The 18,638-nt window shown below is 52.4% G+C and overlaps 1 protein-coding gene across 3 annotated transcripts in view; it reads right to left on the bottom strand.

Annotated features, from left to right (window-relative positions):
• NCAM1 (neural cell adhesion molecule 1) overlaps positions 1–18,638 on the bottom strand; it is a 217,208-nt gene that overhangs the window by 5,869 nt on the left and 192,701 nt on the right. For 2 of the 3 annotated variants that reach the window (XM_059719683.1, XM_059719684.1), the window contains exons 15-17: positions 15,978–16,158; positions 2,546–2,753; positions 1,771–1,887 (exon numbers count right to left, since the gene is read on the bottom strand). In XM_059719683.1, coding sequence (XP_059575666.1) covers positions 1,771–1,887; positions 2,546–2,753; positions 15,978–16,158 — 506 coding nt within the window. Of the gene's footprint in view, positions 1–1,770; positions 1,888–2,545; positions 2,754–12,427; positions 12,809–15,977; positions 16,159–18,638 lie in introns of those variants that run through there. The other variant, XM_059719685.1, reaches the window with a different exon arrangement.

Here is an 18,638-nt window from a genome sequence, read left to right as displayed (position 1 = left end):
GGGAGCTCAGGGAGCAGCGAGGAAGAGGAGGAAGAGCAGAGAGCAGCTGGCTCACAAGGACTTCTGTGCAAGCCTGAACCCAAACTATACCCTTCCTGTGCCCTCCAGAGGCTCCTCTCCTTCAGCCTGATCTTCCTCCAGCTCCCCACAAACTCCCCACGGGCACTCATCTCCCTCCCATTTGTGAGCCCATGAAGGGTCGCAGACACACCATGGAGATGGGGCCCAGGCAGTGGCTTGAATTCACCCCTCTGCCCATGGGCCCATATACATCTTCCCCTCCATGTCTGCCACACTCTTCCCCACAGACGGTACCTCAAATGCTTTCCAACAGTCGGCCTTACTAGTGGCTGGAGTAGAAGCTGGGGTGTCGCTTAAGTCAACGACGGGTGACAGCACAAGCTGTGCTTGCCCAGCTGTGATAGGACTGGGCATCGTTAACACAGGTTACTGAGTGAGAAACTTGAGCTCCTGACAGCACCACTGCAGGATTATTAATTGGGGGTAGCATCTGCAAGGGGTGCTAAGTGAATGAAAACTTCCATAAAACAACCCCGGAGAAGTGTGAGACTAGGGGCAGCACCTGTGGGTGCGCCAGTGCTGAAGCTCCTCTCCTTCCTTCAGCAGGCCTCAACTCCCAGGTGTCAGAGGACAGCCCCAGCCATTCCCCCAGGGCAGGGGACCATAAAGACCACCTGACTCACAGCCCAGTGGAGAAACACAAGAAATCCAAACTACTGCATCGACCCCTGACATGAGCCACACAGCGACCGCACGAAGCGGCTTGCTCTCCGACAGCGCCTGGTAAACTACAGCCTAGCTCACCCAACAGCTACGCCAATCGGAGCCCCTGGAAGGGCCGCATGGCTCTACCGCCGTACTCAGAAACACCTCTAACGGTCTCATGACTCGTGAGAACACAAACCATTTCCTCGCAGGTTTAATAACCAGATTAGAAAGACCGGCCAGTTCACTCCAAGCCAGCCTGGAGCTAATGTGGTACAAACCACCGGGCGCAGTTCAACTGATCTGTCCACTGCTATCCCGATGTGTGTCAGCAATCTCGCAGAGTCCCCCGTAATGCAGTGCTGGGAGCTGGACGGAACCGTGGGCTACGTACCCCGAAGACAGGGCACTGGGAACGGTTTAGGCAGGAATCAATGAGGCTGCTGAGTAAAACTCAGTAAACTGGGCTAACGTGGATGCACCGAACCAGGCAGGAATGGTTCAAGTTCTCCGGTGTGCACAGGGTTGGGAGGCAGCTCCCACAGCCCTCCTGTCCCGGGCTGCTGGCCGGGACCGCTGAATTCCCAACACCTGGCTCAAACTCCAGCCCAGGTGCAGAGCGCAGCTGCCCCGCTGCTCTCAGTGCCCACAGGCCCTTCCGCCCAGAGCGGCTGCACGCCAACAGGTCGTCACTGCTGTGGCCCTGACATGCATAGGGTGCTGCTCACGCACGAGGTGGCACCACCTGGGGATTCTTGCTCCAGATCCCTTGCCATGGGCAGGACTGTGCACTTGACCACACCCTGGAAGAGCCGGGCAGCTGGGGCATCTCTAAGGCACGGCACTTGGCTCTGCTCCCCCCCAGGTGCCATGCAGTGCACACGCGGGGCGGGCGGCAGGGGCTCCTCCCTGTGGCATGGCAGGGCGCATGTTCTGAGGTGTTACCTTTGCTCCTCTCTCCCCCCCCAGCCCCACTTTGTTACCTACGTGAGGGACCAGAGGATACGAGACAGCCGAAGGGGCCGCGCGCTAATCTCAACGTACTCTGGTTCTGTCAGCGGGGTGGTCTCATTGGGCTCCGTGTGTTTGCCCCCGTCGTGGTTGGGGGTCCGCTCTTCCTCGGTCCGCACCTCCACAATGGGCTCCTTGGACTCGTCTTTCCTGCAATGAGCAGACTGCAAGCCTGAGAACGTGAAGCCCAGCCTGCTGAGCACCCTCCCCTGGCACCTAGCAGCAGTGGCAACCCAGGTAGGACAGCGGTGGTCTGGAAAGCAGCACAGCCCTCCGCGCCCCTCCCTTTGCAGCAAACAAAGCAAAGGGGCCATTCTGGTTCCTGGCAGCAGTGAGTAAATTGCCCAAGACACCCCACAGCTTCCCCAGCTGGGAGACCTTCCTTCCCTGGGCAGTGCCCTCCCCAAGGAGGATGGAGCATCAGCATCTGCTCTCCAGACACCTCCTCCAGCTGAGCCGGGGCAGTGGGGAGTTTCCACGGCTGGACTCTGGGTAAGGCATGTGCCAGCTCTTTGCAACAGAAACAGGAAAGCCCAGAGGCAAACCCCTCCCGCAGAGCTGGTGCCTTCCAACTCAGTGCCTGCAGTGACCTCCTGCCCTCGGAGAAAGGCAGCATTAAAATGCAGTGGCTGGAGAATGGGGGCATGCATTTCCTAGGGAATGGACCATGGGCTCAAAGCTCTGCTGGGCAGGGAAGTCCCCCAGCAAGGCCGTGGTGGGGAATACGAGGCCACAGAGCAGATGCTGTCTCGTGGACGCTCGGCTACAGGGGGGACGGGGACTGGTGGTGGTTGCGGGGGTTACTCACGAGAAGGCGGCTTTGCCCTCCTCCATGTCTTTGCCCTTGGCTCCAGGGCCAGACTTGCCGCACAGGTTGACCGCGATGCACATCACCAGGCCACACTTGTTCAGGAAGTAGCAGGTGACATCCACAGCCACCAGGAGCAGCACGAAGATGACGATGAGGATGCCCACGATCGCAGCAGTCCCCAGGCCTGATGTGGGGCTGCTGCTGGCTTTAGAGACCAAAGGAAAAGGGAAGAAGGTGCCGTAGTTAAAACCAAGTTACCTTGCCCTCAAACAGAGCTGGGGCAGGGCTGCAGGACCGGGATGCCCAAGTGACTGTGCTCACCATCCCTGCACCAAGAACCCTAAGGACAACTGCCTCAGCTTCCACAGGAATAGATCCAGTGGGACTCACCCTGCCTCCCCTCTTTTCTGTGGCACAAAGGCCTGCAGAACAGGCTGCAGGGAACAATCCTGACCTAGGCAAGAGCCAATGGGCTCAAAAAAGACCCAGCGCTCTTCTCTGCTTTTGCAAAGCAAAGGCCTGGTCTGGGGTGCCAGGACACACAGCTGAAGCCTACGGATGCGGCCAGCAGCAGCACAAGGAGAGCCAGGGTCTGGAGCACGGCTCCATCTTGTTGGCTAGTGACCACAATGGGGTCCTAGCACTGGGTGACCTCACGCTGGACCAAAGGGGAACAGGACCCGACACCCAGCTGCCTGTCCCAGGAGACTTTAGCCCCAACAGGGCTGTCACCCACCCTCTGGGATTCAACAAGCCTGTCTATGCTGCTTCCATCATGCTCCCCAAGCCCTGCTGAAATACATGTCCCTGCCCCATGCTCCCTCTTCACGTGCCCCAAGGAGGCAGAGAAGGCCAGGGATATTTCCTGCCCCTTCCCCTCCCAGACAGCAGCTTGCAGCCTGCGTGGAAGGGGCAGTGGGCAGTGCCCCCAAGCACTCTCCTTGCCACTGCTCCACGTGCCGCGCTCAGAAACGAGGCGAGTGGGATGCAGCCCAGATGCACCCGCTGTCGCGTCAAGGGCGCCTGCTCCCAGCCAGACACCCTCACGCTTGGTGTCCTGGGCAGTCCTAACCTCCCTCTTACAAGCTGGCAGGCAGCGGGCAGGCAGCACTGGAGGAAGATGTTAGTGGGTGTGAAGGGTCCCGTGGAAGCTGGTTAGGATTGCTGGGGTGCAGACTGATGGAAGAACCAGACGTCCTAGGGAACGGCTCTCCCAGCTCCCTGCTTTAGCAGTCAGGGAGTTGTGGGGGGAGCTGCTAAACCGCAGTCAAGCATGGAGCAATGGAAGAACTGGGGGTGGCAGGCACACATGGGGCTGGGATTTCTGAAACCAATGGCTTTCTTTTGAGAAGAGGGGAAGGGGGGTACAGGGGCAGAGAGCAGCAGGGAGTGAGTCTGGAGCCTGCAGCAGGAACTGAGCTGATGGTGCAGCTGTCACCGGAGTGGGGGGTGCATCTGGGAGAGCGTGCAGAGACCTGGTGGCCACCTCTGAGGATCACAGGCATGGATGGGTGTCGGAGTCACACTCATGAATGGACACGTGAGTTCCCAAGATAACTTCGGCACCGTGTGCAGAGAACTCTTGTGCACTGACCTATGTCTGTGCAAGCAGAGCATGCACTGCCCCTTCTACACGCAAGTGTGCACACATGTGCATGCACCCTGTGCAAAATGAACTTTCAGCAACTCTAAGGATAAATGCATTAGAAGACGCTGAGGAGCTGAGCCACTGGGGCAATGGGGACACACGGGACATGCCCCCTTGGACCTGGCCTTGAAGGGTGCATCCTGGCTCAGCAAGTGCTTTCAGAGCAGGGCACAGGGGCACCGCAGTGTCAAAGAGGTGAATTCCACTCCCACAAAGCCACCCAAACCCCAGCATCTGCCACTCCGACGAAGCCTGCGCCCAGACACCCCTCCCCACACATTGCTGCTGCTCCAAACTCACACGGCACTTCTAAAAAGCCTCTTGCTCTCGCTGTTTTCTGCAGGCTTGCTCTTCCTGAGCTGAGAGATTTGCACTGGGCAGACCACTTTTGTGCAGCTGTTCGACATGCCCGTCCACTTCCAGAGCCCCCCACCCACCCGGACCCTGCTCTTAGCAAAGCAGCGCATGGCAGGCACTTACAACCGGTCACTGACCTTCCCAGAGCACTGGCTGGAGCAGGTCTGACAACCCACCAGCAGCATCTGGGTCTGTGCGTTTACATGAGGATGCAATGCTGGGGCCATCCAGCTTTTTTACTAGCCCTGAAGACTACATCCATTACCAGGAGCAAGCACTGCCAGGCAGGGTCCTCCCAGACTCTTGAACCAATATGCATCACCCCAACACCTGCAAGGCTTTTCTCTAGGGCCCAAAGGCACGGGTCCAGTTTTATTCCCACCCCCTTTGTTACTCAGGGTGGGGGCAGACCCTTCCCCATACGCCCTAATGAATCTCACCCCCCTGGCGAAGCCGCTGCATCCCCAGGGATCTGCAGAGACGCTCTCTCTGCTCAGCTCGGTCTAAAAGCTGCTGTAGGTGCCAGACTGACACTTACATCAGAAGTCCATTAAATGCTCTGCAGAATGTTTGTGCCAGAGAGAGATCAGCTCCCCGCCAGCACCTTGCATCAAGCTGCATAATTAAACGAATTCATCACCCTGGGTACGTGCGGAGAGTGCGGATGCCGTATATTTTCCTCCTCTAATGTATTCTGAATTCATGCGTGGACTATTCAGTAGTTAACAGACCCGCGCTCGGCTCAGCTCCTGGAGGAGAAACGATGTACGTGCCAAACTTTCTTTTCATCTCAAACTTGGGCCTGGCGAGGAGAAATGAGCTATTCTGTGGGCTGAGGAGGCGGCGCCGAGGCAGCCCTGCGAGGATGTGGGACCTCAACGCACCTCATTGTGCTCATCGCAGCCGAGACTGGGCCAACCCTAGTGTCACTGGGTCTTTTGAACTGCAACCGTTTCCGTCTCCCCAGCCCGGGGATGGAAAGCAGGAGCTCGGGGCCTATTTCTAGCTTCCCCTCCCAGTCTCTGAGCGCTTTCTCTGTCTCACTTTTTGGAGCTGCCATCTGCTATTGTAATGTCACTAACATAATGCTCATTCCCTCTGACTTGCACTTTGCTCCAAGATGCACTGCCGCTACAGAGGGCTGCCAGGCACAGCCACGGCCTCTGGTTCCTCGGCGCTCTGAGCAGTGGCTACCCTGTCCAAGAGCTACCGATACAGGGCATCAGACTCAGGCAGGCCACTTGACAGAGAATAGGGAGAAAAGGAATCGAGAGCGGAGGAGACATCAGCTCCTCCATGAGCAGTGCAGGCATTCCCAGGGGTATCCGGCACCAGCCCACTGGCTTCTTATTTCTAGCAGGAGCAAGGCGGCTCCATCAGGGTGGGAATGCCTTCACTGACTCTAGCATCCACAGTTCAGGGAGTGTGTTGGGAAAGTGGACAAGGCTCAGGGGAGAGCCACAAGATCGATTAAAGGACTGGGGGCCATGCTGTGATGTGAAAGACTCGAGGTGCTCAGGCTATGTAGTGTAACAGAGAAGCATCAGGGAGGATCTGACCCTGAACCGCAAGTGCCTGCTCAGAAAACAACTGGTAACAGCAGACATGTCCAGCTAGCAGAAGAAAGGTTTCACAAGATCCAGGCTCAACAAACAAAGAGAAGCGAGATTCAACATTGTTAGAGGTGAGGGAACAGACCCTGGGAGCCGCCTGCCAAAGGCTGTGGTGGGCGTGCTCCTAACTGAAAAGTATTGCATGCAGACTGTCAGGTATCCAGGTTGTAGTCATACTGATCTGGAAGAAAAAGCATTCAGGACTCGTGGTAGAGGTGATATCTTTTATTTGACCAGCTAGATTTTTGCAAAAAAATAATTCTTTAATTGCAAGCTTTTGGGCGCAAACGCCCGTCATCAGGCATCGGAGAAAAGATTGTTAAAGTTCTCCTGGGTCGAAATGAAAGTTCATATTTCATAGGAGATTCAAAGGTAGTAAAATCACCTGTTTGGCAAAGTTCATTTTATATGCAGACTAGACTCAGAGAACTAGTCTCTTTACCTCGAAGTTGTTTGTTGGTAAGCAGGATGCAGTCATATCTCCTTCTGGTTATGGTGTTTCATATTTCACAGAGAAGTCAGTGGACGGGATTCTCCTCTGGGCATTTCGGAAATGAAATCTTTATAATTTCATGAGGAGGAAACACCTTTGACCACCTGAAACCAGAGATAACCCTCCTGCCTTTGTTTGAGGCAATTTGCATCTACACAGATCCTCACCTCAAAGCTCAGAGACCAGATAAGAAATTTCTGCCCAGGGAAGAATCCCATCCTCTATGAAAGATGAAACACCATAACCAGAAGGAAATATGAATACATCCGGCTAGTTGGTTTAATAAAAGATATCACCTCTACCATGAGCCCTGAATGCTTTTTGCATTCCGGACGGGCTGTTTTTCTACAGCAAAGATTTCAGCGAGAGCAGTCCCCAGCCTGTGCTGCGCAGGAGGTCAGAAGGGATGACTCCTGGTCTCTTCAGGTCTCGTGCTTAAGCAAGCTACGGCTCTGCAGGACAGGAGCAACATCTCAGTTCACGTTTGCCAAACCTGGCTGACCCCAGATTCGCTTTCCTTTCTAAACAGGGGAATTACATCAGATATTCAGCCTCATCACGGACAAGGCTGCCTCACCATATATCTGCCTCTCTGTAGTATTTATATAGGACACGAGCCATCGGCCCACTACTGTAGGGACACGTCCCGAACAGCTCAGTGTGTGCAGAGCCCTACCACACTTGGTCCAGCGGACAGACGTCCACTCCTCCAGCAGCTTTGCCAAACTCAGTGGAGTTAATCAAGGTTCATTAAAAGTAGCAGAGTCTTTCCCTAAAAGAGCAGCAAATGGCAGGCCGGGCACAAGGGCTGATTCTGCTGAGGGCACTGTATGCAACAGAGCTATTGTGATGTTAATGCCCCAGAGCTCATGAATGCAAAAGACCCTTGATGGCTCCATAAGAGTTTATCCTGCGCTTATGCACTGCTGACATTTCGCTCTGCACCTGCCGGGCTGCTCCCTGAGAACTAGAGGTGCTAAAGAGTACGTAATACAAAGGCAATTAAAATGCCTGGTGACTGGAGAGAGGCAACACAAGCCCTGTAGCACTGTTGCATGTCATACATCTACATGTGCTAACCACCTTCTAGGAAACTTCAAAGGAGAGAGAACCTGTGAAAAGCTCCCCTGATACAGGAGGGTAGGACAGGCTGAGTCCAGGAACCATCTGAGGTCTTGTGGGTAAAAGCACTTGACTGGGGTTTGGAAAATCTAGGGTCACGTCCCCGCTCGTGACCACAGTGGTAAGGGCTGGATGGCCTGACTGGCTGGGCTGTATGGGTTTCATAGCACGAGGCGTTCACTAGGCCATACCAGTCCCACACATGCCACTGCCTCCAGCAGCTTCTTGGGGGCTTCAGAGCCCACCTCCACAGTGTTTGTGCTGCAATCCTGTATGTATTCAATGGGGCTTCCCTAAGTGGATGCGAGCGGCTGCTGTCTGTGGCTACCTGCCCCGTCGAGGTGATGAATGCTAGAATGTTAACTGCAAATGTCTTGTGTCAACTTGGCAGCACTTCCTTGTTTGCGCTCAATACGTTTGTCCACTGGTCACACTGGGATAACCCAGGAGGGGACTGGGGGGAAGAGAGAAACCAGGCAGCTGGCTTCATGCAAAGCTTTCTCGGTTTCCACCCCTGTAGCTCTGCTGGAGTTGGGCAGCTAAGATAGGCAACGAGAGCATAGAGCAGCCAGGAAAGTGTTACGGTCTCCCTACCTGCCACATGCCTTGGCAGGGGATTTAAAGGAAGGGTGAGTCTTCCAGGGCAGGAGAAAGGCAGGCAGGAGACTCAGGGAAGGCAGCTCCTATGGGGCAGGGGCACGACTTGGTCCCTGCGGTACCTTCAAGGTTATTTAAAGCAGCAGCCTGCAGCAAAGGCTGGAAAGGACCTCGGGCCTGGCACTGACTCTTTCGAGGGCTCGTGAGCACCACCACCTCCCAGGGACTCCCAGCTCACCCAGACTGGCTTGGGTTTCGAAAAATCGAATTCCTCCCCTGCACTGCAAGGCTACAGTGCTTGGAGCCCACGGCCATGAGCACAGCCGGCGAGAATGATCTTGGATCCCAGGGGCCCCATGGCCTCGAGATCGGTGGCTTTTCCCCTTGCCTGTCACATGTCTGTTCCTTGTTGAACGTGTGGGGGAGAAGGGAGCAGGCAGTTCATCCTCTGCCTCTATGACAGGACACATCTAGCTTGAATAAAGTGACTCACTTCATTTAAATAAGGTCATGCCATGCCCAACTCAGTGGGATTGGACTCTGTCACTCTGGGCCTATGGGAAATCCCTACCCATCTGGGACCCTTAATACTGGCCTAAGCCAAAGCTCATTGGCAAGAAACCTTCCTTCTAAGAGGTGCTGGATCAAGCTTTTGGGGAAGGAATTTCCCAGAAACCTTCAGTGCTCCCTAAAACGCTGCCAGAGCCTGTTGGCTTGGAAAAGGCAGGGTCAAGCCAATGCTCCCTTTGTGCTATTCTTGTGCTGAATGGGGGGCGGGGATCCCCTGTCCAGGCCGAACAAATGGACGCAGGGCTTAAAAACCATTCTGGGAGGCTTTGGTTCTAAAGAAGTGAAAAAAAACCCCGCTTTTTTATTAATTGCAAATGATTTATCAATGGAATACGAGCTTCTAACAAGAGAGCCCCTTCTAGCCGCCCTCGCCTGGCAGCGCACAATACAACAGCCCATGGGTTTTGCATCTTACATGCGCGTCCATCGCATCAGAGGAGGGCGGTTACACTCGGCTATACCCTCCCGGTGAGTATTTCGACTACCGCGTGCGTAGGATGCGGGGGCATAGGCAGGATACAAAGAGGCAGGACTGGACGGAGGCAGACGGGACGCACAGACCACGGAGAGGAGGCTGCGGAGAATCTCAGGGGCTCTGTGGTGGCTTGCAGGGAAGGGAGCAGCACAGACGATGCACAGTCAGTGCCGTGGAGAAGAGGAGGGAAAAGCCAGCCCAGGGAAGTAGCCATTTTTGCCATGCTGGACTCCACTGCCGCCCGTGTGCTGAGAAAAGCAGCAGTTGCAACCGCAAGCTATCGTTCATCCCACGTGACGGCCACGTGCGACTCCAGTCAGTTCCTGCTTGCTTTAGTCTTGGTTGCTGGCATCCCAAAGCCACAAAGAGCACGGCAGCGGCTGCTGAGGTGCTGTGAAGCGGGTGTGCTCATGAACAACTTGCAGGCCCGCTTCCAGGTGCGCATGCATGGCACTACCCTGCCCTCTTTTGTGGGGGGGGGGGGGGTTTGGAAATGGCACGTTTCAGACCTCCACGATATGCAGCTGGAGCTTACCAGGGCTGCCATCTACCCGTTGCCCTTGGCTAGAGGGCTGCTGCTTCCAACTGCACTAGCTGGAGAACCTCCACCTGCTCTCCGAGAGCTGCAGACACACGCTCTGGCCCAGCAGTCAGGTGGACGCTAAGCAAGTGCAGCTGAGTCGCAGCAGAGCAGAGCCTCATCAGCTAGCAACTGCTGATAAATCAGTGTAGCCAAGGTCATGCCTGAAGAGGCATCTTTGAAACCAAGCACTTTAGGCTTTAGCCCTTGCCAGAGGGACAGCAGGAGCTGGAACTCCACAGGCCAGGTAGTTCATCCTATGAAGAGCCAGTGAGACAGGGCTAATGTTTCCAAGAGCTAAGGTTCAGTGCTCTTTTAGCAGGTGTGATTTGTGCTCACCCAGCTTGGGCCCTGCCAACGATCCGAGCATTTGTCCCTCGCTGGCTCCCTGATCTGCACTTGGATTACAACTGCGTGCTCAGAAGAGACAGGTGGCTTCTCTGAGAACCACGGCCACTCAAGCAACAGTTACGCCTGGGATCTTATCAGATCTCTCTGGTGAAAACCCCAAGGACCTGACATGTACCACCAAATAATAATCCCTGTAAAGCAGTAGCAAAAATCTTGGTGATGTTTTTAGTGCAGCAGGAGCTGGAAGCTGCCGAGGGACCTCATGTTACAGACACTTTCATTGGACATGACTAAATCTTTGCTGCACCGGGACAGTGCAATGTAACGGGTATCGGCAGTGAGCTTCCGTGCTCCTCCACGGTGGCCACTATGTAGGCAGTGAGGAACAGCTCTGGCTGTGACAGGGCACCTGCTAGGGTGAGGCTCAAACCAAGCTTGGCTGAATTTGTCCTTTTAATTTTTTTTTTTTTGTCACCCCACAGAACTGGCCTGGGGAGCACTCCATGGGGAAATTGCACTTGACCCTAAACAATGGTCCAGCTGAACAGACTTCCCCCAGAAACCTTTGCTACATCGCTCAAAAACTGGGGCTTTTACCCACCGAGCCTCAGCTAACATTTGACTTAAATGCACGTGGAGTTAACCCTGTCCCAGGCACTTCATATGTTTGTATGGCAAGTGATGCAGCAGCTCTCCAAGGTACCCGCAGCCCTCTCTGAGCTACGTGCTGCTTTAACCACCTATGCAGAGGTGAAGAGATGCTGCCATTGAAAAGATCACAGGTGCATTTGGTGTTGCCATGTACTGGGATAGAGTGCAAAGCATCGGAGAGAAGGGGCCATGTCCTTCTCTAAAGAAAACCACATCTGTGGGTGGGTTAAGCTTGTAGGAAGTTTGTGTTTATGCTTCCAAATAGAAGAGGATGTCACAGATTCCACTGAACAAGGTCCGACTGTATTTTGAACACAGCAAGAGAATTACGTGCAGTGCATAAATATTTAGTTAGACGAGATTAATGGGGGGGTTGTGTGTCTTGTCCCCAACAGGGAAGATTGTGTTAGAAATAAATTAATCCCATTCGTGAGCAATGATAGCGTTAGAAAGATTTTGTACAGAAGTTTCACTACCATGTCCAAAGCATGTTCACAATCTCATCCAGAATATCCCCAGGCCCTTGGAAAGACAGTGTCCCATTTTCAGAAAGGCTTAAAGAAGCGACAGAGCTAACTGGGTTTCCCATCACAAAGACAACTCCTGAGGGAGACCACTTTTAAAAGAAAAAAAAAAAAAAGGGTCAACTGAAATTGCTTGAATGAAATGCAACACACAGGACTTGGTAACGAAGCTGCATATAGTGCATCAATTCACACCACTGATTAATCCTGTCTGGCGGGGTGTCTCATGCACAGTTAACCAGGAATATTATTAAGGTTCGGCAATAACAGTTTAGACTGTCAGGTTACGTGACCCCAGCTAATCTTTTCAGTTAAAAGGGCTGGAGGGGGGGGAAGCCGTATCTTGATGGAAGTGGACAATGCAGGCGTGGATAGCCAGACAATGCTAGACAAGGGTCCACTGCAAATCAGTATGCTTGTGAGCTGCATTATACCCCAGACCCCCTCTGGGCTGGGAGATACTTGATTACGCAGCAGGTCCAAGCACTCAGCCATGTGAAAGGACAATTAAATCCTTTAATACAGTTCTCAACGAGATGCTTTAGTACAGACCAATGTGTCAAAGGGACTTTCTGATGGCCAAGGGTTTTAACCTACCCGCAACAGCCCCTTTTTGGTGGGGTGGGAGGGGGGAGGCCTTCCAGTTTGGGCACACGAAAGGACCATAATCAACAAGTTTTCTTTCCCTTTTTTTTAAATCTGTGGGTTTAGGTTTCAGGATGGGGCTTTAGAAAACACATAGGCATCATTGTTGCTTTTTTGCACTATCATTCATAGGTAGGTACAAGAGGTGGTGATCAGAAACAGAAACGTGAAAAGCCAAGAGAGACCCGGGCTTTAAAAGGCTTTAAATATTACACTTTTCTATGATCAAAAAAAAGAAGAAAAAAGCCAAACGAACCATTTTCTTTACATTCATTTAAAAAAAAAAAAGGGCAAAGTCATTATAAGCAACACAAAAAAAAAATGTTAAAGAGAAAATGCTTGGTTGGAAACCCCGCTCTTTTATCCTCATTACAAAATACTGAATCTTTTGCATACAATGATCTGTGGTGTTTATGTTTTATCTTTACTGATATGATCCTCCAAAGGAAACTAGCTGCTTTCCTGCTTTCCTGGGTGGAAGCCAGGCCTTTTTAAGCAAATTTGTTTGTTGTTTGTTTTGTGGGTTTTTTTGTTGCGTTTTGCTTTTAAAGTTTCTAACAGAGCAAAAGCAGAGTCACTGCAGAAAGAAGCAATGAGACAAAGGAGGACGACGTTGATGGGCTTCCCAAGGTCGCTGCAGGTGCCAAACAATGGGTCCCAGGAGGGGAAAAATGGTTGTTTGAAAACAAATTTGGTGCATGTGGCAAGTGTGGATGTTCCCCGTGAAGTCCAAGGTGACATGTATGACGACAGACACAGGAAAGGAACCAGGGGGCGGGAAAAGGACGAGGAAGAAAGGAAGACAGAGAAAGAGAAAAAAAATAGATAAAAAAAAAGAAAAGAAAAAAATTAGGTCATAAATATAGAAAACATAAGAATTAAAGGTTTATTTAACTTAGTAAATTAAAAATGGCTCAAGGTTAGAGAAGTGCAGCAGCGCAGTAACACCAACACAAAGGCTGGCTCCAAAGCTCGGCAATGCCAGAAGCAGCGCAGCGGGTTCGAATTCGGGGCTTGGGGATAGCAAGCAAATGGGATTAAAATCAATGACACGATGGAACAGGAGGCTCGAACGTGGAACACGCGGAAATGATTAGCTGGTATTTGAAAGGACAACGCTGCCTTCTGCTAAGAAAACGTCTCCCGGCCACAGACACTCCACCTACCCGCCTGCCCAAGCCCCCACCCACAGCTGCCGTGCCAAGGGTGTGGGTGATGGATACCGGTGTTTACAGCCCTGCCAAGGCAAGACGGAGTCAGAAATACAACCGTGGTGCTTCTGCAGAGAAATCAGTCTCCACTTATTGGAATCTGTAAACTGCTTCCTAAGCATATTGCTTTCATAATGACCCTTCTCCTCACAATCACCTTGAAGGCGCCGTAAAACCACACCAAGGAGGATAATAAGGGACTCCGTAATGAGTATATGTTTTGCCTACATGAAAGGCCTTAATCCTACGTCATTTGGAGCCCTGTTGAGTGGGAGACATCAGCTCTGACCTCTGCCGGGGGGCTTATTCTAAAACGGAAATGCAAATCCTGAACTCTCCATAAAAGCTACAAGTGACCCCACGGCAGTGACGCACAGATCCCCAGCTGTCGCAAGCTGGCAGAGCTGCCTGGGCGTCAATGGAGCTGTGCCATTTCACAGGAGCTCGGGATCAGGCCCAGTGTTTCGTCCCTTTGGGGCTCTGCCCAGGGGGCTGCCAATGCAAACACCTTCAAAGGCCTAAAATTCACCACAGTCCAAACCAAGACCAAGCAACAACCTCCTGCAGGTAACCCCAACCATCCAACTGCCCGGCGCTCCACTTCCCTCTAAAACCGGACGCCTCCGTTCGGGGAGGACAGAGTCTGGGCACTGCGGTCTATAGGGCTGACGTGGCAGGAGACTCTTGTCAAGGAGCTCACTTGGACAGCTCCTAGGCATGGTTTCTAACTGAGTAACAGTATTTACAATGCAGGGTGATTCAAAATGGGGATTCTCTTGTCAAGAGAACCAAGCCAATGCAGTGAGATGGGAGAAGAGCCCTTCTAGTCCTCCCTGCCTATGGCTTTGCAGCACAGTTTCTGTCCTTGCCATCTTTGTGCAACGCCTGGCACTTTAAAGGGCAGCTGCTCCACGGGGCTTGCTTGAGCTCATCCTCCATCCTCCCACTCCCCTTCACTGCCCAGATGCATTACAACAGAGCCGAGCTGCCTGGCTGCTGGGTACCCCAAACACCTGGAGCGGATCATCCCAGCTGTTCCAGACAGACCCTGGCACTCCCCTGGACCGCAGCAAAATGCTAAGAGGCAGTGCCGGGACAGGGCGTTTGCACTGGGGCTCGCACAAAAGCTTGGAGGAACTGAAGCACCACTCAGCACTTTGCAGCTTCGCCTACAGGGAAATACAAGCACCAGATTTCTGCTGTTCCCAGCCTACTGCCACTGGCTGCCTAGAACTGAAACCACCTTATAAAACATCCAGCCCAATCCCCCAGCACATCAGTCCCGGTTGTCCTTCAAATATATGAGGGTAATAAGTATTAGAGCTGTTGGAAATGCAAAACTGAAGGTGAGTTGTTTAATGTGTTACTGAGTGTCCTTCCACCCGAAACTAGACTTGTTAAGCACGCATCCCCATCTCTCTCAAGCCTCAAGCATCCAGTGTTAACAGGTCACTCATTTATATGCTTAATGCTGCCCGTCAGCTTAATCGAGTGAAATTTCGTCATGCAAACTGCACAAGCTCTTAGCTGCATCCCTCAGGAAAGGGTAGGGCAAGACCAAGGCCTCCAGTCTCAGCTAGAGGGAAAGAGTGGGCTGTTTGGGTGCAAGAAAGTGCGACTCAGAGGAAGTGCTAGAGGAAACAAACTGAAACACTCCCTGCAGAACAGATCAGCAGCCACGATCTCCACGCGGAGCTGGTCGCTCAGGCGATGCGACGTGCTGCCCTGCCTGGCAGCTTTCAGCCCTGTGCACTGGAGTTTGGATTTGAAAGTACAGCCGGCCCCAAGGCTTACCTTGGAAGGGATTTCTATGGCTGGATCATTAGGTTGGCTTAGACAGACCTGGACAGGGAATGCTAATGAGCCTTTAACACTCCCTACGGACTACCAAACTGCTGGCATCCCTGAGCTATTTGGCCTTTGCAATGTTTGTGCTTGTGTCTCATTTGGTAGAGAGAGAAACTCAATAAAGAATGCCCCGGTCTGTCTGAAGCAACAGCTTCCAAAGGGGCTGCTGACGCCATTTGATTTCTTTTGCCTAACGGGCTATATCCAGTGTAATTATTTTAGCAACCATTTTGCTTTGGGAAGTGCTTTAATTTGATCTCCATTTCATTTAATGAAGGCCATTCACAGAAAGTGCCTAACCTTGCCAGGCAGCTCTTCACGCCTTTATGCCACTGGCGATTGAGTTGGAACAATGACTGAGCAATAAGCAAGCAGAAGGGAAGGGAAATCTGTGGCAAAAGGCAAGATAGAGATAAGCGAGTTTTCCCCTTGCTTTGCTGCTTGCAGATTTCCAGCACAGCTTCCTATCCCTTGCTCTTCTCACCTGACTGCCCTGCTAGAGCAGCTATTTCCTACAAATCCGCATGGAGCATTCCTACCAGCAGCTTGCGGTGCTGTACATACCATAACTTGGATTACAGCACTGGTATGTACAAGGCAACACTAAGCTTTAGATGGGTAACCAATTATGATAATGGCTTTAAGCAAGCGACTCATCAGGGTTTACTCAGGCACATTGAGGGATGCAGCACTGTTGCATTAATTGGAAGCAGAAAACAACGGTAAAGCTTGTGGCTGTCGTACCTGGGATGACAGTCGGTTGAGCGGAGGTCTTGAAAGCATAGTGTGCGGCCTTGGACTTCCCTTGCTGGTTCTCTGCGACCACGTAGACCTCGTACTCTGCGTTCCAGTCGAGGGACTTGAGCATGACGTGGTCGCTGCCGGAGGGGAGCCGGATCTCTGGCTTCCATTCGGAGGAATGCTTCTGGAGAGCGGGAGAGGACAGGTGGGAATGCAGAACACTTTGTGGGGTGTTAATGGTGGGAACTGATGAACTAATACACCACAAAGGGGTGGGGAGATGGGGAGACTCCTGATAGACTCTGGCTTCTCGGAAAATGTAGGGGACCAAGTGAGGAACCTGCTGCAGATGCAGTTCATCCTGATCCTAGGTGGAGGCCCCTTGATGGAGAGTTTGTGAAGCTGGCCAGTGCATTCCCTACTCATTGCCAACATGGTGCTACCACATGCAAAGAAAGCAGATTGGCTCCTCCTCTCCGCTCACAGCTGGTTAGTGGGGTGAGCTGCAGACCCCGTGTGTGCACCTCTGCGGCTGGAGATCTCCAGAGGCTCTGGAGAACTCAAACCACTTGGAAGTGAAACGGCACCCAAGCAGAGATCTGGCCCAGATGATCAATCTATTGACTGCGCTCCATTTAAACGCTAATAGGGCCACTTTCAAGAGTATTTTACCCTAATAACTTCTCTGCCCTTGCAGTGACAAGGCACTGATAGGACCCCTCTCTCTCCTGTGTTTTACATTGGTGTCTTTCTTTTTGTAAGGTGTGGTGCGGCTCTGGTGTGAGAGGGGCTGGAGGGGACAAGTTTTGGGGCTCACTAGCTGGACGGCTGGCAGGAATGGCAGGGGACAGGACTCCACAGCCCAGAAGGTTCCTCCCAGTCCTACATTTCTAGAGGAATCAGGATACCTAAACCTGGATGTCATGGGAATAGGGCACCCAGATCTTTGGGTGGGCTTGGGAGTCCAGGGCGCTTTCTGCATGGTGGAAGAGGGAGTTCACGGCCTCTGTTCTTGCACTAGGGAAATGCAGTCTGAAGGCTTGCGGTAACTCCTGCTATTTGTCATTATCCTCGAGCAGTAACTTTTGAATCACGTCCCGAGTCAGTAATGGCAGGGAACTGCTGCGTCCCCAAGACCAGCTGCTTGATCCCTTCCACCCCTAGAAATGTCTGAGCCACATAAAGGCCAGGACTAACCTGAGTTATGAATCATGCTAGCTCTATAGCAGCTGAAATGCACACTACTGCAGGAACTTTATCCCCAGGGGGTTGTGTTCACACTGTATGTGCCAGGTGTAACAACTACTGCCAAGGAAGATACCACGTTTCCCTCGCCACCTGTACACAGTACTCCATCTAGAAGTACTTACAGGCAAGCCAGTTATTTGCAATAACATTTCAAGCCAATAATGGGAAAAAGGAAGCCATTTTGTATAGAGCTTGGCCTAGCTAGTGTGGTTTATAGCAACTGGGCCATAACCATACTAGCAGATGAGCTGAGGACAAATCTACAGCAGTACTAGGAAAAGTCTTAAGAGGCTGGAGGAAATGTCCACAGCTGTGGAGCCATGGCCAGGCAGTGAAGCTCAAGAGAAAGCCATGCAGGCTGCTGGTAGCACCGGCATCAAGGGCAATGACCACAAATGGTCTTCATTGGTTTAAAGTTGGGCAAGGTCATTCTGACCGCCTGCTCCCACCTCCCGCATAACACAGGCCCAAGAATGGCACCGCACCATTGCTCCATCACGCCCACACCTCTGGCTTGTGCTACAGCACACCATTTAAAAAGATGTCCCATCGTGTTGTAAAGCTTGGAGTAATGGAGAAATTACCACAACGCTAGGTTTAGAGCCCTGGCAGTAGAGAAAGCTGACAATGATGTGAGGGATTTAATCAGGGAAAAAAGCCAGCTCTAGGATATCATCTCTGCACGGAGACAGAGGGGCAGATTGATGGCTAATTGGTGAGTTGCTCCCTCTTGCTATTTCCAGCCTCAGTGAAGCAAGAAGTTGTCTTTGGAGCAGGATGGCCCATGCAAGAGCAAGCACAACTCAGGCCATCCGGTTCTTAGCATTGTCACTGTAAAATATTCAAGGCATTTGTCAACTTCTTCAGGGAGGAGAGGAAAGCCTGTCTCAGGTAGGAACAGCTGTGACGTTGGCTGCATCAGCTGCCGCTGACCCCAAGCCCATCAGTGAGGCCTCAACACCAGCACCCAAAGTGTGTACTCAGTGGTTTGCATGGCACTGGCCACTGCGGCATCTACACACCCTTGAAATGCACCCACATCTCACTGGCCAGTCAGGTTTGGTGAGGGAGAGGAGCGGGGAGAAGGCACCTGGCGATTCTGGAAGGCGAGGGACTGGGTGGGATCTCATCCCGGGGGAATGTGTGTTAGTGGGAAGAAGAACAGATGCTTCTTAGGAAGTAATTGAAAAAAACCCCAAAAACGAGAACTTACGGAGGATGCTACCTCCTCAGCCAGGCCCCAGGAGGCGCTTGGACAAGATAACAAGTGTTTCCATCTCTACTTGACACTGAAACACCCATGAAGAATTCTCCTGAATAAGCCCTGCTGTTGGGTGGGTATTGAAGGCTGCGTCATTTCTAGCGTGGGGAGGGCCACTCGTTCCCAGCATGCCTGTCAGACAGGCCCCCCAAAGA

This window comes from Alligator mississippiensis, chromosome 16, assembly GCF_030867095.1.
Source record: "Alligator mississippiensis isolate rAllMis1 chromosome 16, rAllMis1, whole genome shotgun sequence".
Taxonomy (NCBI): Eukaryota; Metazoa; Chordata; order Crocodylia; family Alligatoridae; genus Alligator; species Alligator mississippiensis.
The sequence above is the reverse complement of the archived record's forward strand: the minus strand, read 5'-3'. Positions and strand labels throughout refer to the sequence as shown.